General features: G+C 49.9%; 1 protein-coding gene across 8 annotated transcripts in view; it reads right to left on the bottom strand.

Annotated features, from left to right (window-relative positions):
• Nucleotides 1–10,969: 10,969 nt before the first annotated feature.
• Nucleotides 10,970–21,697, bottom strand: part of LMO1 (LIM domain only 1) — a 75,550-nt gene continuing 64,822 nt past the window's right edge. For all 8 annotated transcript variants that reach the window (XM_027810445.2, XM_055722919.1, XM_055722920.1 and 5 more), the window contains 2 exons: nt 16,166–16,291; nt 10,970–11,415 (listed from right to left, as the gene is read on the bottom strand). In XM_027810445.2, the coding sequence (XP_027666246.1) occupies nt 11,310–11,415; nt 16,166–16,291 (232 nt within the window). In that variant the 3' untranslated portion in view covers nt 10,970–11,309. The remainder of the gene's footprint in view (nt 11,416–16,165; nt 16,292–21,697) is intronic.

Here is a 21,697-nt window from a genome sequence, read left to right as displayed (position 1 = left end):
CACAGCAGCGAGCGCAGCCAAGAGGGTCCAGCACCATCACCTTCCACCGGCCACATTTAAAGCAATGAAAATGGTAGGTGGCCTGGCAGCCCAGGGAGGGAGAGCTCCAGCATTGCAAAGCGTTGCCCTTTGATCAGGGGGATTTACTTAACCGGTGATGGGGCATTTCTTTCCTCACATGCCACTGCCAGCTCCTAGCAAGAGGTCAGAATTAGACAGCACCTACACATACACACCACCTCCCAAGACTCACCCTGTTCCCAGGTGCACAGCAGACAGCTCCTGCGCTTCCTTCAGCCCAAACAAAAGCCTGGAAGATCCCACTGCTGTACCTGCTCCCTCCAGGTGCTCCCAGCATCACTTCCTAGACCAACCCCACCCCCCTCCACCTGCAGAAGATATAGCCCTGAGCATCTTGCTGCAAACCACCAGCAGCTGTTCCAGCACAAACCCTTGGGACAATTAAAGAGACAGGATAATGACCTATGGGAAGCAGTGTGTCAGAAACCTGCCTTTTTCCTGCACCAGCAAGGAAGGCTCCTATTTAATTTCCCTGGACTGCCTGCCTCTTTACAAATAAACGAATAAATACAGTTCAAGGATCATCAGGGTCAGCTGTGCCGCTGATAACTCTTATTTCTATAAAACCTCATCGATGAGACCCACCAGGGGCTGGGAGCACTGATAGAGCTGGTCACCTCCTGGAAGTGAAAGTCAGCGTGATGGTCAGGGGGTGGCTTGTGGCAAGTGGCCCCACAGGGCAGTGCCCACAACCACGCCAACCAGGAGGTGACAGCAGCCCCTGCAGCATCCCGCCTTTGTGCTGGGGCCACCCGGTCCCCAAGCACACCGTGAGGGTCAAGCACATAACCATGTGCACGAGGGATGCTCTCTGCCCTCACCGGTGCTTTGGGGAGACTCACAGTGGGTAGTCAGGGTGTTGACCGAGCTCAGGGCAGATGCTTACTAGTTTTCCAGGATTTTGTACTCATCATTTCATCCGGCAATGTAATAATCACAGTGCTTCTGCTGTTTCTAAAAAGGACAGTGACTCTGCAAGAAGTGGACTTCTTAGAAAGCTCATTCTTTATTTAAAAGCCAGAATAAAGTTATTTGGGGAGAAATTAAATCGTGGAAGTAAAGAGCCATGAAAGCATAGAAGTGTAGGGTTAGGCAGTATGCGGCTCAGGGCTGGGCTTTCCCAGCTCCGGGCTAAACTGGATGAAGCAGGGGCTCCGGAAAGCAAGGGCAGCAGTTCAGGCAAGCGGCATTGCCTGCCAGCACATAAAGCATCTGTACAAGGAAAAGAAATCACCATTTGTGCACGAGCACATACAGAAGCAACGACACAGCACAAGGGGAGCCTGTACGGCCCAGCAGGCCATGGCAGAACGACATTGCAGAACCACAAGGCAAAATAACGCCCTGCCAGTGGTGGGTGCCCTTCCCGGCTCTGCCCTGCCTGGCTGCCAGCCCTCACCTGCCCGGCACACTGGCGCTGCCGGCATCACACCGCAGCCCATCGCCAAAGCGGGGCCATCCCCAGCCCCACATGCTCATGGATTTCACTTTTTATCTGGAAAACGACTCCCTAGGCGTTATTTCAAGTCGGACGCCCTGAAAATCAAAACATCCCACATGATTAATCGCATCCCACATGATTAATAGCATAAAAGCTGTCTTTAATGCCTTGATTCTTTGTTTTTCCCTGGAAAGAAACAAACAGCTCATGCCACTTGAGAAATAATTTTTTCTTTCTTATTTTCTCCTTGTTTGTAGAACATTTATAAAGTGGAAAAGCCAGCGGCAAAGTATGTCAGAATTGTCTTTTAAGGGGTTAACATTTGTAAGATGAATGCTGCGAGAACTTATTTTTTTTTTTTAATTAAAAAATATATTTCTGGAGCAAAAACACAAGCAATAAAGAGTGTTTGCCTGTTGGGAGGCTTGTTTTGTAATGCGGTATGAATAACCAGCTGACAATCCGGTTTTTTGTTTTCTCTTCATATGGCCAATGGCCACAAGCCAGCCAACTTTATTGTCCTTGAAATGTCATGATTTTGAGTATGCACAGAATTCTTAACTGCCCAATTTACTGCATAACATCCCTTTTTATTATATGGCAACAATGTGATCCTGGGCTCAAAGACTTACTAGTTAAGAAGATTATGTGTTTTCCTTTTTCTGTTTTGTTAAAGTGCCAAGTCTTGCATTTTTTGGCATCTTCTAAAGAATAAAATGTCTTCTGAAATATTCTTTCCAAGCACAGAAGTTACCTCAGAGGAGCTCAGCAATGCAGGGCTTTCAGTACTTTCTCTCTTGCTCAGAAGTTCAGAAGCATTTCTTTTCCTCAAAAGCTTCCAATTTTTGTCTCTTTGTGTGTATTGACAGCAAAAAAAATCGTCCTTCATAAGTTTATGTTGCCTTACTTTACTGATAATTTATTTCTCTTTTTTTTTTTTTTTTTTTTTTTGCCTTCCCAAGTGTTGAGCGTTCGCACCAGCGAGTGCGAGTGGGCACAGCGAGCAGGCGGTCCCACCTTGGCCACAGCCCCACGCCACTGCTGCAGCCCCGTCCTGCAAAGCGTTGGCCACCCCATGGCCCATGCTGGGGATGCACCCCCACGGCTCAGCGGTGTGGGTCCCACAAGCGGACTGGGAGAACCGGCACGGTTTGAGCCAGATTTAGCTCCGGCACAAGTGCGAAACCCTCCGTCGGTGGGAGACGGACTCACTGAGGATGATGCTGGCTCCCACAGGTCTGGTCCCCAGCCAGCGGGGATGTGACGCAGCCAGCGAGTGCAGGGGTCCATCAGCGCAGCCCTGGGCTTCAGCATGGAGAGAAACAGTGTGACTTTCCAGGGTCGCCTTGCAGCCCGGCTCCACTGGCGGCGTGTGCTTCCCCGGGAAGGGAGCCTTTTAAATATGTTTTCACCAGCTGACATTTAAGTATGAATAAACAACTATTATGCATGCACTAAATATTCATGTTTTACAACATTGCCATTACACTGAGGAATTCTTTATGAGGCTGCTGCTCCTTATCGGGGCAAGGGGACACGGCGTGGCATGGCCAGCAGCAGCCCCCCAGCCCACCGGGGCAGCCACGGCTCAGTGGTGGGGTTGATGGGTTTTTCTTGCCAAAGGCTGTGGTTTTCCAGAGCCTCCTCTGGGGTGCAGAGGCAAGGTGTCCTGCTTTGGAGGATGTCTGTCCTGAACCTTGGTGTTCCCTTTGGGACTGTGGGGACACCTTTCACCCTCCTCTGTGGCAGGCAGAAGAGAGGGCATCACCCCAGCACCCCAGGGCTCCTGCTGCTGCATGGTGCCTGCTACCGATGCAAGGCACATCGCTGCACCTCTGGGCGGTGTTTGGCACAAAGTTAAAGATCGTAATTCAAAAAAATTAATTATGACAAAGATACGATCTTTTCAGAAAACCAGACTGCAAACAGAAGTCCTGCCCTTCTGAACCTGAGCGTTACAGGGGTTACTTCGGTTAAATAACAGACTTACTGAAAAACCATGCTTACAGACTGGTGGTAAACAGCAGCACGGTCTCTGTGGCTGGCTCATGTGCCCAAATACACGGTGGTGCTGCTGCACGGCTGTACGTCTGCCCTCGTCCCCAGCAGCCCGCTGTGAGCAGGGTCAGTTCTCCCCTTTCTACACCTGCTGCCGGTAGACAGGGACAGGGGCACCTTGGCAGTGTTTTGGCCACCCCACTACCCTTGAGTCACCGACTGGAGGCCACAGCTGGAGTAGTCACAGTGGTGGTAGGACCTGAAGCTGAGGGGAGAAGATGATCCGTCAGCTTTGGGGTGGGTGCCACCACTGGCTGTTTGTGGAGGGTGGTGACACATTTCTGAGCACCATTGATGGCCACCCTATTGCCACCAAGAGGCTACATGTCACTCCACTGGGATAGACAGGGATGGCAAATGGCATAGGGAAGCATTTTAAGGGTGAAAAAAGCCAGGTGAGCTGCAGAAGGAGAGGCAGACTGGAGGGAATCTCTGCCTCGGCGCTTCCACCACAGGCAGGCACCCGCTGCTGGGATGTGCACGGAGCTGCAGGATAAGCCCCAGAGTGAGATGCTGGTTTTCATTAAATAAAAACATTATTTTCTACAGTTTCTACAGGGATGTCAAGATCTTTAAGTAAATACCTGATTCTATTTAATAATAATAATATAGCTATTCCCAAGGTCATTTTCTTAGTAAAATTGCCCATAAAAGCTTGGTTTGCATTAGTAACATTTCTTTCCAGGGATATTACTAGTGAGGGCTAAAACGAGCAGCAATCCCCGTCTCCCTGCCCACAGGCAGCCGGTGGGCACTGCCTGCCATCCCAGCAGCACCGGCCAGACAGCCTGCACCGGGACAAGTCATTTGCCTGCGTGGTCCTGCTTCGGCACGGCTGTGGTGCTGCTTCGGCACGGCTTCGCAATAAGAAAAGGTGCAAGCCACGTGTATTTTGCAGTGGCAAGAAATGAAAGGAGTGACCCAACAACTTTGTGCTCTTCTCAAAATAAATCTCTCTTATTTATCGAAATGTTCATGCCAAGAAGCTCTGGGACTTTGGCTTCAAGTGGCCAGCCAGCAGCAGAGCCTGGGTGCGTCTCTGCACTGCTGCAGGGTGTGCAAGGTGAGCGGGGCCGGGCTGCAGCCCGCAGCTGAGCGGCCACGCTGCGCCCACACGCTGCGCCCACACGCTCCAGCTGCTCAGCACCAGCCAGCACTGAGGGGCCACGATCCATGGGGGTCTCATACCTGGTATCTCCATGGGGGATCTCCAGTGCCTGAGGGATGCTCAGCACTGCCCTGGGCAGTGGGGACATCACCTAGCAGGCACCAACAGAAAAGAGACGGGGGTGATGGCGATGCGTGCCCCAGCCTCGCTGCAGACATGCAGGCAGCAGGGCAGCCACGGCAGGGCTGGCTGCAGAGTTTTGGAGGGTGCCTCTTTGGCACGTGCTGTCTCCACCACCCTGCCACCCCTGCCCAGGCAGAAAGGCATCGCGCTGGGTCTGATGGGGCTCACGATGAAACACTGATGTGGCTGGGGGGCAACTCCAACAGCCCCCAAATTTCCACAAGCCCATCTGTTGGAGTCTCCCAGCGGCAAACCTGAGGCCAGGTCGCCGGACCGGGCCAGTGTGCCTCCCCTCACCGGGGCGCCTTTATTTCACAGCACACCCAAAGCCACTCACCCAGCCCAGCCCCCACCCTTTCCCCTCCATCACCTGGGGGGAAAAACTGCCCATGGCTTAAAGAGGATACATGTGTGTGTACCTGGGCCTGAGTCACACCTCTCCTCCAACATCTGACCTGCTGGTACTTGTCCCCACGTGTTGAGCTGTGGGTGCTGCAGGCAGGTGGGAGCAGAGCTGGCACTGTGCACCCGTGCAGGAGTCCCTGGCTTCGGTGCTCCACTGCTCACACAGGCAAAGAGTGAGCTTTTATGCCTGAGGTGGAGGGAGGGATGGCCATCCAGGATGATGGACAAGTGGTGCAGCAGCGACTTAAATCGTCTGCCCGCTGGGGAGGTTTTGCTGGGATAGCTGTGGAAGCCCGCATCAGCCTTAAAGCCACGGGGCTGTGGTCAGTGCAATGTATTTATATTCATGTTATTGTTAGTTACTTCTATTTATACTAATGTTTACATTTCTTCTGAGATGTTTCAGGGTGCTTTTGTGGCAAAATTGATCTCTGGTGTCACCCTCCAATAGCTCACAGTAATCTACCACTATTTGGTTCTTTCATCCACAGCTGATCCCCGGCTTCGATCCACCTTTTTGGCTCCTGCTGCTTCTCCAGCACCAAGCCCTGCTCTTGGCTCAGCTCCTCCTCCTCCTCCTCCTCCTCCAGCCCTGCTTTCTCTCAGCCCTGCACTAAAAACCTTCTTCAGTGTCACGAGGCAGCTGCCCTGCCAGAGCCATCCTTGGCATCCGTCAGCGTTTTGCTATTGAAACCAGAGGAAGACGGGCAGGCGGATGGAGTCAGTCAGTTCCTGTAAGCTGTGGTACCTCCATCCAGGTTGCAAAGCCAGGCTCCCCCCAAAGCTGGTGCCTCTAGCAGGGGCTCAGCCCTGCCCCAGAGGGTGCCTGGGGATTGCCTTGCCCTGGGGGCTGGTTCTCACTGTGGATGGAGAGCAGAGGGGTGCGCGCCCCCGCTCCCCCTCGCTGGGGCAATTCCAACAGGGCTCAGCTGGAGGGATGAGTGCCAGCAGCTGGAGTGACCTGATGAGCTGGGGTGCAGTGGGACTGGCAGCTGGGGACCAGCCCCATGTCTCAGTGGCCTTCCCTAGCAAAATACTTCCAACCTCCCTCTCTGCTAAACATCCCATTTTTGTTTGAGAAGCTGACATCTGGGATGTGGGGACACAGCGGGCGAGGGGATGGGGTGAGAGGCATCACCCCCCTGCCATCCCTTCCTTTTGGAAATAATATCACAGCCTGAGGGCAGGCAGCTCCGCACTCGCTGGCGGGTGCCGCGGACCTGGAGTGGTGGAAAGCCAGCACCCCGTAAACAGGGACAGGGCGCAGCAGTGCAGCACACAGGGAGCTCATCAAGGATTCAGCCAGAAACTAACACTTGCAAAAGCCATCTCCATCAACGCTGCATCCCCTAACCCAGGGAGGACTAGCCCCAGGCACCAAGTCACTGATGTCACCTTCTGCCACCGCGGGGCCTCCCCAGCCCTGTCCCACCACCCCTCCCAGCCCTGCAGCCAGCACAACTCCGTGTGGCTGCTGGAAGAGAGCCTCCCCGTCGGGGAACCTTCCCGTTGGAGAGCTGCCGAGGACTGGGGCATTCAGGGAAGTGGCTTTTAAGCAATTGCTTGGAGGGCTTTGCACATGGTCCCCCCACCCCAGCAATGTGAAGGTGAGGCGCAAGGCTGCCGCCGTGCTGGCAGACGGACCTTGGCGAGTCCCTGGCGTGCAGCAGGGGCTGGCGTGGGAGCACCCCCTAAAAGCCTGAGGAACCTGTTGATGTTGCAAGCGTCTGCCGCTGTGCCCATATGTCTGCTGATTTCCATACTAAAGACATTTACTGTATATGTTTGCCACAAGGGAAAACTACTGTCTACGACTCAGCAATATTCCTGGAAGAGCAGCGGCGGTATCTGTGCTGTTCTGAATATTGCATTTCCAGGACCTGCTCGATGGCTTTCGAAACCCGCCTTCCAGCTCCCCACATCCCCCCCAGCCAATTAGTGAAAATGCCTGGTCGGGGCGATGTCCCCCCACCGCGCCAACAGCCTTGCGCGAGACGGCGTGAGCCATCCCTTCTTGGCGCTGGGAAGCACAGTTCGCGAGCCAGTGACAGAGGGATGAAATGCGAATACAGCATTTCTTGTAAAGCAAATTAAGCTAACAACGAGGTAACAAACCGCTGTTAATATTAGATTAACTTGTTTGGCAAGATATGAAATCGGGCGAGCTGGATTGTCGATAGCGGAGTGCTCAATAGCGCTAATGCTGCTCAGGGAAGTATAACATCCCTCTGAAAGACAGAGGCACACACCAAAAAAAAATAAATTTAAGACTGGAGAAAGAGCCAGGATCTGTGCGGCAATTACACCAGCATTAAAGATGAATGGAGAAGCTTCAGATTTTGATTGCCTTTAAATACTGGTTTGGGTTTAATCTCAAAATCAAATTGTGCTGTGATCAGCCATTAGCCCCAACTGCAAAAAAAAAAAAAAAAAAAAAGAGAGAGGAAACGATCCTAGATTTTAGCATTTGTAGTATGAACCTAAAATACCGCTTTGATCTAAGATAAGAAGGCAAATGGCCGATAATTCAGAAGTTAAAGTGAGTTGCGTGCGGTTGGCAGCCGGCAGCGGCTGGGCTGACTTTGGGAACACTGGAGACTTGGGCAGAAGGGTCATGGGCAGCCGTGTCCTCAACGCAGGGACGGAGGCACAAGCTTAAATGTCATACTATATGCCAGTGGTCACTAAACTGATTAAGCAGTGGTTATCTTTAGCAGTAAAAAGGCTATCTGCTAATACTAAATGATTAGAGTCTAAAATGCCATTTACTCTGCTCTGATTCCTTGAATGAATATTTATGCCAAGTGATGACTATAACACCATCAAAAGGTTTCCGTGCTCTGCTCTGCAGAGTGGAAGTGATTATTCAACAGCAGGTCTGCACTCCAGCACTTGTTTCTATTAAGCAAATTTGCAGCGTTCAGACAAAAAAATCATGATTGCATAGCCCTCCTGGGATTTTTATTTTTAAAGAAATCCCACTTCCAACGCTCTCTGGGCCATGGACTGTAGCAGGTGGGCCTTGTCCGCTGTGCAGACACAGAAAAGAGGGATACTGATGCTGCACAATTTCTCCCTTGTCATTTATTTTTTTAAAATATAAGACAACTGGGTATTTGCTGCATCCTATTCAACAGCAAGAAGCCGTATCCTGCCCCCGGCTTTCCTCCCACCCTCCCAGCTGCCAGCCGGGGCTTTTGCCTGAAACAGGGTTGTGAAATTCCTCGTTAGGCGGCAGGAATCGGATCTACAGCCCCAGTGACAAACCAAGAGGGCTGCCCATCAGACGTGCAGCCCCGGCACGCCAGCGGGAGAGCGCGGCCTGTGTTTCACAGCAAGGGCAAGTGCAGGGAGGCAACAAGGCTCCATCGCATGCAAGTCATGGCCGGGGGTGCAGCTAACCCCCCCGCCTGCCCCGGGCAGAAGGGTGCTCTGGCAAGGTGTGAGCAGCCCCGCGGGAGAGCTCCGCTGACCTGAGCATACCGAGGAGCTGCTGGCACCCAAGCGGCACGCTGCTGCACCACGCAGGTGGCAGCCACCCAGGACAGACCTGACCGTAGCTGTTTCCACTTCCTGGTCATTTTGTCCCATGTACCAGTCCATCACCAGTTTTTACCTCCGAGTTCCTGGGCTATCTTCTGCTCCATCACTCTGCTGGGTTTGCTGACTCTACCTGATGTGTTGCCACAGCCCCAAACCCCCCCACCAATGCACCCGTCTCCCCAGAGGTCCCCCAAGGGACCCTGACACGGCTCACACCAGACGAGTGCCATTATTCATCCAATGGCACAGTGGGGTTTCCCGCACAAGCAACCCCCTCCTCCAGCATGCTCCTCTCCGGGGTGACATTTCTGTGGCTTTCCCAAGCACGTACGGGAGATCTGGCAGCTGTGGAGCCATTAGCTGGCATTAGCCAAGTAGCACCGAAAAGTTACTCTTTCCTCCTCCTTTCCTTCTAAAGTAAGGAGACCACCTAAGCCAAGAAAAAAAATGCTTTCTAGAAGGTATAAGTAGCATTTCCCAAAGGACTTAATTTCTAAACCGGTACCAAAACTCTCCTAAGAATCTGAATTAAATCTGAATAACACCCCCCACCCAGCTTGTTTGGAGCGGGGTTTTGGTTTTGGTTGGGTTTTACTGCTCCCATCCTCACCATGGGACAACAGCCATGCACTGCCAGTTCTGTGTTGAATTACAGGCAGGGGGGAGCCATCACCCACCACCCTGGGGCACAGGCAGAGGCAGCGACCCTCTGGCAGCACATTTCAAAGCAAGGAATCAAAACGTTTGGGCAACAAGCTGCTCCTTCCATTGCAATAGCCTCTATAAACAGAGCATCAACTCTACAGTTTCTTAAAAGACACCCCCCCTCCCCCCAACCGCAAAAGGCACTAAAATGGAATAGCAATTAAACCGCCACATATCTATCCATAGGCAGCTATAGGTGGCTTTTTAATTGCAATACCATTTTTATGGGAATGAAAGAGGACGGGGCCACATACTTTATAATGGATCTCCCAACCTATAAAGTCGGTTTACGAAGAAAAATCACTTAATCAATCCACGTGCCTGAGGTAGCTTCAGATGACAGGTAACATTTTGAAGCGTACCAAGTGTCTAGTGATGGTTGGCTTCTGTTTAGCCATTATTCAACACAGATGTACATAAAAGCGTTTCATGCAACAGGCAGAGCAGCATCAAGATGCACTGCACTACGGTGCCTGCAGTTCAGAGAACACATGCGCGACCCAGGACCAGTAACCGATTAAGTCACGTCAGAAAAAAAAGTACTCAGTGTCTATCAGAGGAAAGGTGTGTGTGTGGGAATCTAAGAAAAAGCAAGATGACAAAATAAATAGAATTGCAGCCATCCTTTACAGCTACTGGTGCACTGTATTAAAGTGACACTCGCCATACAAAGAAGTGTGTTTGGTACAGTCCAGTGGGTTGCATGTGAATTGCATAACCTTGAAAATCCCCGCACAAAGCATCACAGCACGAACACAGTTCGGAGCTTTTCTAAGGGAGATGCTTCAAATCCGATCACTTTATTACGTGGGAGGTCAAAGCACCTGGCACTGAGTAAGCAAAAAAAGGCTGTGAAAAGGGATGCTGCAGCCGCAGCCAGTCACATTTGAACCCTGACATCGGCTCAGACCTGGACAAGCGATGCCCACAGGAAAGCCCCACTGCCTATGGAAGCTGTGCAATTAGTATTCTGATCAACGCCTGGCACCCGCTGGCAGGGCTGGGGGGAGCTGGTTCCTCGCAGCCCAGACTGGGGACACCACATCACCGGCCAACAAGCACCCTGGCCATGGCAGAGCTCTGTCTAAACGCACAGAGGTGAAAAGCCGGATGCCTCCCAGCCAGCAACCCAGTCGCACGGTGGCCTTGGTGGGACCCAGCCAGCCACCGAGGGTTCCCAGCCACCACCCGCTCACGGCTCAGTCCCTCCCATTGTACAGCACAGCAGGTTTTTGGATGCAAGTCTCTGCACGGTTCAAGCGGAGAGGTCTAACTCTGCAGCAGCATTTCTTCCCCCTGTTTGTGTGTGTGTGTGAACTCCTGCCTCTGCTTTTATCCATGCGGTTTCCAGGGATCTGTGCATGTATTTCTACTAGTCTGCTCAACATCAAGCACAGGAAACACAGGCTTTAACCACGTGGGGAACAAACCACAACTAAAGATGACCAGGAAACATTCATAATTTTTAATTCACACCAGTAATAAAATTGCATTACATTTTTCATAAAATAAATGTTCCAGTTTATATACAGAAAACAGACTGTACAGAGCCCTCCCCCAGACCCCAAAAACTCACAAACATACAGGCAATGCAGTGCTCAGCTAAGCAGGCACAACTGTACATCTAAAATTGTAACTGCTTTGTGTTGGGGGGGAAAGTACTACAATGTATATAGTCCTCTCTGGACCAAGAATTAAAAAAATATTGCAGGCAAGCTGACAGGCACCCCCGCTGCTCACACGGCCGAGCGCCCATCCCACAGTGCTTCAGCGAAGCAGGGTTTGTTATTGAACCTGGGACTCGAAGCTCCCATTCAGCTGCCCTTCCTCATAGTCCATCTGACACAAGATCATGTTGTTCTTCAGGAAAAATTTGTCTCCCACACAGAATCTGGAAGATAAAAAGAATTCATGGGTGTAAATATGAACAGAACTTAGAGCAGGAAGGGGGCTGCTGGGGTCTGAAGGCAGCTCCGGGGACCAGTTTGATTTCCAGCTCTGCCGGTGGGTGGGACCTGGGGAAAGCCCTGGTGCTTCTCCCCCACTGCCCTTCCCTGCACACGCGCGGGGGTTTTGCCCTCCCTTTGCCCAGCACCGCGGGGCTCAGCACCCCGCACATGGAGCCGGTCCCGGTCCCTGCACATCCCACGCCAGCAGCGGGCGGAGGCCGGGAGCCGTTAAGGGATTTGTCCCTGCGTTCGAGAGGTGTCAGCCCTACAACCGGGAAATCAAACGGGCGATATTACACGGAGACTATTTGAAGTTTCTGCTGGTATCCGCATTTCCATGGATCCCTCGGGTGAGGCAGTATTTACACTAATTTCCAGGCAAGGACTGGCTATTAAGTCCTTCCTCATCCCCTTGTGTACAGTGCTACACAATAAATAGAAATTTCCTGGTGGCTGGACTCCTAACCTTTATCTTCATTGAGCGAAGGGCGCTGCTCTCTATATACCATGTAAATTGTTCTGTTTGTCTTGAAGTTGACAGAGAGGCTTGTGGTATTTAACAATTTTATTTGACCATTAAGGTCAAAAAAGTTCCATATATAACATCTGAGAGGTGTGAATTGACAGCCAATAGTTTCTTTGCTGTGCCTGCTTGCTCAAGAATCAAAGCTAATCTTGACTTCTTAAGATAACAAATAATGCTCTTTCCACCCAACTGGGAGGTTGGGTTTTGCCCATCACACTAGCGGGGCAGCCACAGACCGGAGCACGGGGCTGCGCCCCTGCCCCAAGCGCCAAGCCTGAGCTCAGCCCCCGGCCCTGAAAGCAGAGGCACCCTGGCCACCGCCGAGAGGCAGCTCTCAACCAAGAGGAATGGGTGGGTACCAGCTTCTGGCAGGATGAATATTCACTGGGCTTTGAAAGGAGATCAGCAGAGATGAACCCATCCTCAGGAGACCTAGCAGACCCCAAATGCCCGTTCCCTCTGCTCCCAGGCAGAGCTTCAGGCAGGGACATTGCCTACTCCTTTTCTAAAATGCTTTCTAGATTTGATTTAACTCTGGCAGCTTCAGGTAGAGCATCTCCATAAAACCAAATATTCTCTGCTACAAGAACAGGACTGATCATTTTAGAGCTCCTTTAGAGGTCCAACATGGGCACAAGTTTTCTCCAACCAGACACCTGCAAATAAACTGATCAATTTGTCAGGTTGGTACAGAGAGAACTGGGTGCTGGTTCTCGCTTTATATGGTTTCACTCAAGACCTGCCGTCTTCCTCCCTCTGTAGCACATGCTTTAGTAGTTCTGAAATTCAACCTTCTTTTGTAAATTAAAAAGCTAAAAATTAATCTCAATTTAAATTAACAGCTTTTATGCTAAAAACTATACTGCACACACTCTCCTTAACACCACCTTCCCACCAGCAGGTTTACTCGCTGTAAGTAACAGACACAGCTGCTTGCTTTTTTTTGCTATTTATCACTACCTTAAGTACAATATAAATCTCCAGGAAGAGAAATGCAAAAATTAATCTTGCCAGCAGCATCCTCAACAGCTGCCTCTCACCAAACCTGGTTCGGGTCTAGAGGAGCCAAAGGAGGCGCTGGAGAACTGGGGAGTTGGGGCATGTGTGTGTATGAGCACGTGGGAACTAAAATGCAGAGCAGGGGTACCCTGAGACCCTGTGAAAGAGAAGGCTGGATTCACTGGAAAGGCGACTATTTCTGCCTGCCTGCCAGTCCTGCAAATCCAGCAGTAAACTGGGATCTCTTCAGCTGATGCCTCACCACTAGGGACAGAGGATTGAACAGGGCAACTTCAGACCCAGCCTCAAGCATCCCAGCCCGCAGCAATCTTCAGAGCAAGCTGTGGGACCGTGCCACCGGCCCCCATGCTCTGAGCAGGTCTGTCACTTCTGGCCAGTTGAGCGCCAGCCGGCAGCAGCAGGCAACAGGCACTGAACCTACCCTGCCGTTTCTATAGAGTGATTTTCCTCTAAGCAGAACCACATTTTAGACAACGGCAACACAAGTAGCTGGATTTCCTGCAAGCCATGACCTATTCGCCAGTTACAGCAGCGACCAACTTTTGTTCAGTATTATGACAAGCAGCGTCAACCTTACAACAGTTTAAAGCACGGTAGGCTGAGTGGCATTGTGGGACTTGCTGCAAACCTGATGTTTTGGAGAATGAAGCTAATGAAAACACTGCACACTGGTAAAAGTATTAGAGATTTTGCTCTGATGGATTTAACACTCTGCAGAGAGTCTAGCTATAGAAGGGCAAGTAAGCTGGAAGAGAACTAGAGAAAGGTCATCATCATAAAATCTTTTCATAGCTGAAGAACAAGGTGGGGTTTCTGATTCAGAGCTAGTTTTGGCATCCACCTCTGCGATTTTGACTTTCGGGTTATTTCAACTCACTGGTCTCGGTTCAGCTTCCAGTGCTGTCTGTTACAGGAGCACTTCCATTCTGCCCTTTGGGGCCAAAATCTCTATAGAGGGTAAGTCATAACATTTCATAGCCTTCTGATCTCAGCCCAAAATAACAATCTACGCGTAGCTCTGTGCTGCCTACTCTGCCCAGATTTCAGAAGAACTCAGCTCGTCCCTAACTGGGCAACCCCCTTGAGTGTCAAAGCGTGAATCTGCTACAAGGGGGCGATTACCTGCGCTTCCCTGCCAGGCAGTGACAGCACGTGGAGGTTATTATAAGGGCAGAGCAAGGCTCACTTCGCGCTGCCAACAGGAACAGCGTTGGCAATCGCAGAAGGGAGAGGGGGAGAGAGGTGCTTTGGATCCTTTGTAGTAAAGGGTGAAATCTAAAAGAAATATCCTGAGAATGAAAACTGGGCAGCACTAGGCTTTTCCAGGAGAGAAGCTAGGGTAAAGTAGGGGTTTGATGACAAATACTCATCCTACAGACTCCAAAGCCAACCCAACACTCCTGCCTGTGCAGCCCAGAGCCGGGACTTGCCTCCGCCAGAAGGGCCATTGCAGGTGCTGGAGCCTGAGTACTGGCGTGGCCTCCGGAGCACCCCTCTCCCGCCTGGCCTCCATCAGCAGGCTGCAGAAAGCCGAGCCTGAGGCTGAGCCTGGCAGCCCCTGCAACGCTCCTGAGCCTGGAGACAAACCCCACAACAACCAGCGATGACCACTGGGTGAAGAGATACCGTCCTGGGGAGAGAACGCATTAGTTCTGCAGACAGTCACCACGCTGCTGAGAGGGCATTACGGCTGTTGCAGGAACATGTTCAAGAGTGGCAAAACAAGACTGGGCAACTGAAAGATGTAGCATGGCTTCCAGAAAGGAGCCCAGGGCCAGGAGCCACTAGATGTCACTGCCGCCCCGGCACTGCCACCGCACCGGTGGATGCCGCCAATATTAATAGGAGTTTTCTACCTCAAACAAACACCGTCTCTGCCTTCAACGATGTGAGTGAGTAAAGCCACCCAAGCTACAAATGGCTCGCCCCATTCTCCGCTTCCATAGCCCGGCACCAACCAGCCGCAACCCCATTCATCCCCATGAACTAAGCTGCCATCAGAGGTCACGGAAGGAGAACCAGACCCCAGTTCGCATGGTCTTGTAAGTTCAGTGGGAAAGATGGCAGGGCTTTGCATTCACACACGTGCCACATACGGCTCGTTAGAGATCTCACTGTGATTCTTGTTCTAGGACAAGCAATGAATCTTTAAGTCGGGCTTTTAGCTCGACTTTTAGAGGATCAGGTTCTCCATCTTCCCATGAGTTTTTTCATCTCTCTCACACCTGCACAAGGGATGAAGCATTGCCTCCTAGTTTCATCTTTGGGAAACACAACCCCAAGTCCAGAACAGGAACCCCAGCCCTCGAGCCCTGGGCAGTCACTACTACCCAACTATACCAGCAGTGAGAACAACAAGCACTTTCAGGCCTGTCTTGGACAAGGATAGCTGGATGTGTCAGAAGGTGACATTGTATCATGTCTGGTTCTGTGGGCTTCCATTCTGCCAACAAGGACCAACAAACAGGGTGCTGGGAAGGTTTTCCACAGCCCTCCCCAAACTCAGCTGGCTACAGGTAGCCCCATTGAAAACTTTGTGTGGGACCCTTTATTATAGTCCTTGATGTGCATTTTCCTCTGGGTAAAAGCCAGCAGAAATACACAAGCCCCACTCAAAATCTCACCACCAAGATCCCCTGTTAATTACACAACTAAAGGGATTTGTTCCTAGTGTTGGAAAGGGCTTATCTAGAGTATTTTTCCCCTTCTTGTCCCTCCTCTTTCTCCTTCTTCTTTGCCATTCCCAGTTTTGAGCCTGTCAGAAATCCAGTTTAAGCAAAACAACGTCAGTTTGCCAGAGGAGGTCCATTCTCCATCGTCTATGTTCTGCAAAGAGGGTAGATCCTGAAGGGACGCTGAAGCAGTTTGGTTTATTCAGCAGCAGCTGTGCTGTGTACAACCGTGGCCAGATCTGCAGTCTGTGTGCTCCCCCTCGACCCTCGAACTCCCACCAGCCCCACGGGGATTTGCAGTAAAGGGGCTACAGGTACTCACATGCATCCCCCAGGTCAGCCTAATAAGCCAGCCCAAGCCACACCAGCAGGCTGTGAGCCCCAGACAGGTAGCGCGGAACAAACCTGTCCACTGTTTTGCAGACAAAGGTATAAATTAGTTTGTGTTTGTGTGTATAATAACTGCGTCCTCACCGCTGGTTGCAGAGCTGACAGGCAAAGCAGTCCAAATGGTAAACATTATCTCTGGCCCTCATCACCATCTCAAAGGCAGGGATCAGTTTACTGCAGGCAGCACAATTCCCGGTGGTACCAAAGAGCCTGCCAAAGAAGCACAATCATTAGAAGCCATTTTAATTAAATGGTGGAAGGACTAATTAAGTGTAATTAGCAGTATCAAATACTGTATTGCACCAATAAATAGAAGTTGCAGTCTCCATTTCGCTGACCAACCAGTGTGCGGGAACTTGGGATAAAACTGCCTGGTGAGCAGGCTCCGATTGTCGAGAAGAAACTTCATTTGGTTTGTGAGCCTAGGGCTAATTTGCTGTCTAATGGAGAAAAGCATTAAACACTTAGAGCACTATTTTGGGGCTCACAAAATTTCAGTCAAAAGCTACCTGCCTCTCCGCAGTGGTAGGGGAGGTGCTCAGAGCCGCCCGTCCTCTGCGTGCGCTCGCCCCAGCCGCGCTTGGCCGCAGCCTAACGGGGGGATAAGCTGGCAGCCTCTTGCAACAAGACGCTGAAGACCTGCAAACTTTGCCAACCCTGGCAGGCAACGTTATAATGTAGCTCGGGAAGAACCTCACTCACCTGCTGTTTAAACCTAAAAAGCACGATTTCTCTTGCAATGAGTACACCAGCATTTTGCAAGGCATCTCAGAGTGCCAGCCCTCCTCCCTGGCTGGTCCCCCCTCCTCCCACCTCCGTGTCCCTCCCGGGAGCCAGCTAAGCCCTTCCACCGTGGCCCGAACAGCATGCTCAGCCGTTCCACTTCAGCTCCCCGCTCCTCGAGGACAGCCCTTCAGCACTGGAAGCTTTGCCATTTTCATCTTGGCTTTCACTATCTGTCTCCCCAGATGTCTGCTGCTGTTACAGCTCCCGCTGGGGGACTCAACCAAGGCTGCAGCATCCTTCCCCCAGCCCCCTTCTCCAAGATGCCCCTGCAGACCCCTGTGAACCCCATGGGCAGCATGCCACTGCAGCGTTACAGCCACAGGAACCAACTGGGCCTCAAATCAACAGGACGACAAAACCAAGTTTCACCCAAGACCGGGGTCAATATGCACACAGTTAGTTACTTTGCTTTGGAGATGATAAAAACGGTATTCTGGGGGCGACGAGCCTCAAGACGTACGGTTCCTGCTGACCATTAGCTCTGTGCGTGCAACGCGTCGCTGCCCGCAGACGGATTTGGGCTCACAGTTTGTTTCAAGCCATTGGTTCTGGCTGATTCCCCACCACATAGATGAGAAGCATCAGGAAAATCTATAACCAATTTCTAAACCTGCAATTTGCCAAGCTAATCAATACTAATTATTACTGGCCAGTAATTGTGAATTAAAACACCCAGCAATGTTACAGAAACCTCCACACAGCTCTCCCACCCTCCCACAGCGCCATGCTCCCAAAGACAGAAAAGGTTACCCTTACTTTTCATTAGGAGTGGTATCAGTGATCTTTCATTAGGCTCGGCTGGAAAACCCCAAGACTCCCTAGGAAGAAACAGCACTACCTTTTCCCTGCAAGCTAAACTACGCAAACCAAACAGAAACATTTGTGCAAGACAGAAAAACTGCAAAGGGACTACCAAAACGTCTGCCCCTCCGGCTCCATCACACGAGGGCTGAAAGGCAGAGCAAAACCCCAGCTATATGGTTTGCACTGGCAAACTCGGACCACGTAACCAGTAATGGGGTGGCCCCGTTCTGCCTGCAAGCTGCCCCCAGCTTGCTCCTGCGTGCAGGCAGGAAGAGGAGGCAGCTGAGCACGGTGCCTGGCTGCCCAACGCCAGCAGACCCGACTGGAAAAATGTGGCACTGAGAAGTGTACAGGTCTCCACCCTGAAATGCCCTGGCTCTCACGCAGCACCTGCTCGCAAATCACGCCGTTAACGCAGACATCCCTCTCTCCCTCTCTCCCCCAGTGTAGCTGCCCCCTTCTACGGTACTTCACTTGGGCACAGCAAAACCTGACAGCTTTCGCTGGGGTTTTGCTATGTTTGGTAAACCCAGGCATCTGGTTTTAGAGTACCCAAGTCACAGCAAACTCAAAAAATGAGTCCAATACGTTCGGCAGGGAAACTGGGAGGTTAATCCTAGATTTGCTCTGTGCCCAGCACTGCTACATGCACAAGTATAAAATATCCATTATTCATTAGCATCACAGTTGTGTGAAGCTCAATCTAGATTAAACAAAATAAAGGGGCCCCAGACAGCACCATTTGCATTGTTAAGCAGGCGCTTTTCTTCAGCCTTCAAATAGGAGACTTTTCTAAATGGAAATGATGGGGAAATTTGGACAGATGTTCACTTAACTATTTAAACAGTTAGCTTAAGAAACATGAAAAATGTATTTGGCATCGTATTCACCTGTCTCCTTTCAGGGGGTTTGGGGGTAAACCAATTGTTAAACAGCTTTGACTGTTTGCATAAGATCTGAAGCTTATGTTCTGTCCAGCTGAAATCGTGTTGCCTTCTAATGTCTACATAAACATAGCTTCCAGCTAGGCAGCATGCTAATCTTTTTCTCTTCTATCAAGTTTCACAGTCCTCCATACCCTCCCTTTCCCAACAGATGAACACTTCACACTTATTCTAGCACTTCCTAATTTTAATCTGCTTTTCAGAGAGTGATTTAGAGCCCTGTATATTCACCATGCTTCTAAAAATACCCTGTAACTTGTAGCTCAGTGAACATGATTATTATTTTTTTTTTTAAATCTGCTGGAAGAAAAAGCAAAATGAACACAGGCTTTTGCCTTTTTTGTTTGCTTGTAAAAAACCCTGCCACCTCTGATACCTACTTACCCAGAAGCTACTTGAGCTGAAACTTTCTGAGGTGGGGAGCTTAACGTTATCGGAGGAGGGAGAGAAGACAAGGAGCAGGAAGCAAATCTTCCACCCCAAGCCCCATCTGTGGTTAAATTTAAAATAACCCCACATGAACAAACTGATCTGCATTCTGTCCCCCAGACACCTTCACAGCAGATGCAACACTCTCTCACACATTCACGCACACAAAGTTGAAGCAAATTAGAAAAATCTATCAAAGATGCTCAGCATCTACTTACCAGCTTGCAGCCATAGGCATAAAAGAAGCTGGAAATACAGAAAGGGTCCAGTTTGGAGTTGTTTTGCTGCTTCTAAAACCCCCTTTTTTTCCCCCCATGTCCCTTTGAAGTTAAAAGGCAACAGTTTTTAGAGTACAGATTTATCCCCCCTTATGTAACAGGAAGACCTAGCCAGCTTGTAAATAAGCATAGACTATGCAGATTTAAAATTTAGCACAATTAAACTTTTACCCTGTGGTAGCAATTATGTTTAATGGCTCTTAGCCTGAACTTAACCATGTCTATTGTCAGCCAGTCTAAAAGCAGGAGTTTGTCCAAGGACAATTTTCTGTAGTTTATAGGCACACTAAAAACGCTGCTACGCGCTGTTCTCATTGGCCATTGATGTCAGTGTGTATAGTAAAAATTAAAGCTAATTGGCATACAGGAGCAGCAGTGAATGCAAATGAATTAATGAGAAAAGGAGGGAGCACTCCTGGAAGCAGTAGGCAACTGTTGAAGGATGCTTTTTATGTAGTCTTGCCTGGGCTAAAGAGTAGTCTTCTGCATGATGATCTAGACCTCATCAGCTCCGTGAATACACCTGAAGTTAATTCAAACTGTAGTAAAGTCACAGCACCCTGCAGGTTTGGGGGGAAAAAAGAATGGTCAAGGGTCCTTACTGTAGGCAAAACAGTAAGATGCTGCTCATATGAACACATTAAGTTTAGCACCTTTTAACAGATTTTTCCTTTCTGACCAAAATGTGCAGGATGGCTAAACTGAGAACCTGATTGCCTATTTCTGTCACCACGAGAAACAACAATCTGTTTTAGTCATTGCCTACAAGGAAAGAGTCCCCAGTTGTTCTCCTCTCCCTAGCCTGGTGTCTGGCTAGCTAGCAGTTTATGATCCAGAAATAGGGAGAAAATCTTCTTTCCACAGAAAGAGTGAAAATTTTTGAGCTGTTGACCTCCCAGGAGACAAAAAAGAGGAACCAGGACAGGCAGTTACAAATTATGAGTGGTACAGAAAGGACAGCTTGCAAGCATCAACTGGATTTTTTTTTTAAACAAGACAAGTTCAAAATTAAACAGCTGAGTTGAGACTGATAATTCCCCAAAACAAGAGGCTTTATCAACCCTGAAAGGTAAGAATTGTGAGTTGAAAGAGGACCGCTTATCTACAGATAAATATCTACGTTTGTAGATATCGTGTACAGCTACATATTTCTCTGTATATTTTTATACCCAGATTATCTGAATATAGTTTTTGAAGAGCTACCGAACCCCGGGCTCATATCCTCTCCAGCTAGGAGGTGACATAGGTTTTCCCATACAGCCTCCCTATATGCCTGCTGGCTATTATATCCTAGCTTCATCAGGACCTGCTGTAGAACAATATTTGCTTTACGTACCTGACACTCGTCATGAGAAGGTTTTGCCCCTAGCATTTGAAACAAATCAACAACTAGTCATCCAGTAAGGACTCTTAACAGCTTGCAATCAGTATTTTTCCTATCTGCGGATATTAGAAATATGCTGAGCTACAAGTCTGATTTGACCAAAGCACTGAATATGCCAATAATTGCAGGAAAGGCCTGAACATCACTTAAAAAAAAATAAAAAGAATAAGCTTAAAAGCAAATTCAGACTCGAGGTTCTCGACTTCCCTGTAATCAGCCTTCGTGTAATACTCAGAGAAAACCTTAGCAATAGGCGTCTCAGCACAGTAAATATAAACACGTATTAGCTGGTGCACCCTCCCATCCAGGACACCGTTGCCAGTGCTGCAGTGGGAAGTCATGTCAGCTGAAGGAAATTATATGCATTTTGATACTAATGAACTTGGTCAAGCTGTCCTCTCATGAAGACTTCAAGTTCAATCCCAAAGAATTTATATCTTGCATGCCAAAGGGTTTGGCATTCATGGATAACATAGCAGGAGGAGCTGAACACCAGCGCGGTACAAAAAAAGCCCTCTGGCCAAGTGACTGCACTATGTATCAGTGATCACTGGGCATAAACTTCAAGGTTGCTCAAGGGGTTGTGTTTTCAGTTGAAGAACGCATCTGAACCTTCACTTATTTTTACTCCTTTGGTCTCTCCCTCCGTGTTTTCAGCAGATACAGCGGGGCTGGGACTCTCAGCAGGTGGAGGTCCAAGTCCTCTTCGCTGCCCCAGCCTTTCTTACAGTGTAACCGAAGCCGCTGACCTTAACCCATCTCGGCTGGCGCTGCTGAACGAACACACGTGCCACCATGTCCTCTTAGGGCAGGTTAAAAACAAGTCAGAAAACTGCAAGGTTGAAAGTGATAGAGGCATGCTGCTGTACCACAGCCAGGCAGAACTACTCCCCGTAAGCTTTCCTCCACACTGGGAGGTAGTGGAGAAGGCAAAAAGAAAAAAAAAAAAGAAAGGGGGGGAGGGAAGCAAATGAACAAACCAAGCATTGCT

Source organism: Falco cherrug, chromosome 10 (assembly GCF_023634085.1).
Source record: "Falco cherrug isolate bFalChe1 chromosome 10, bFalChe1.pri, whole genome shotgun sequence".
Classification (NCBI taxonomy): Eukaryota; Metazoa; Chordata; class Aves; order Falconiformes; family Falconidae; genus Falco; species Falco cherrug.
The sequence above is the reverse complement of the archived record's forward strand: the minus strand, read 5'-3'. Positions and strand labels throughout refer to the sequence as shown.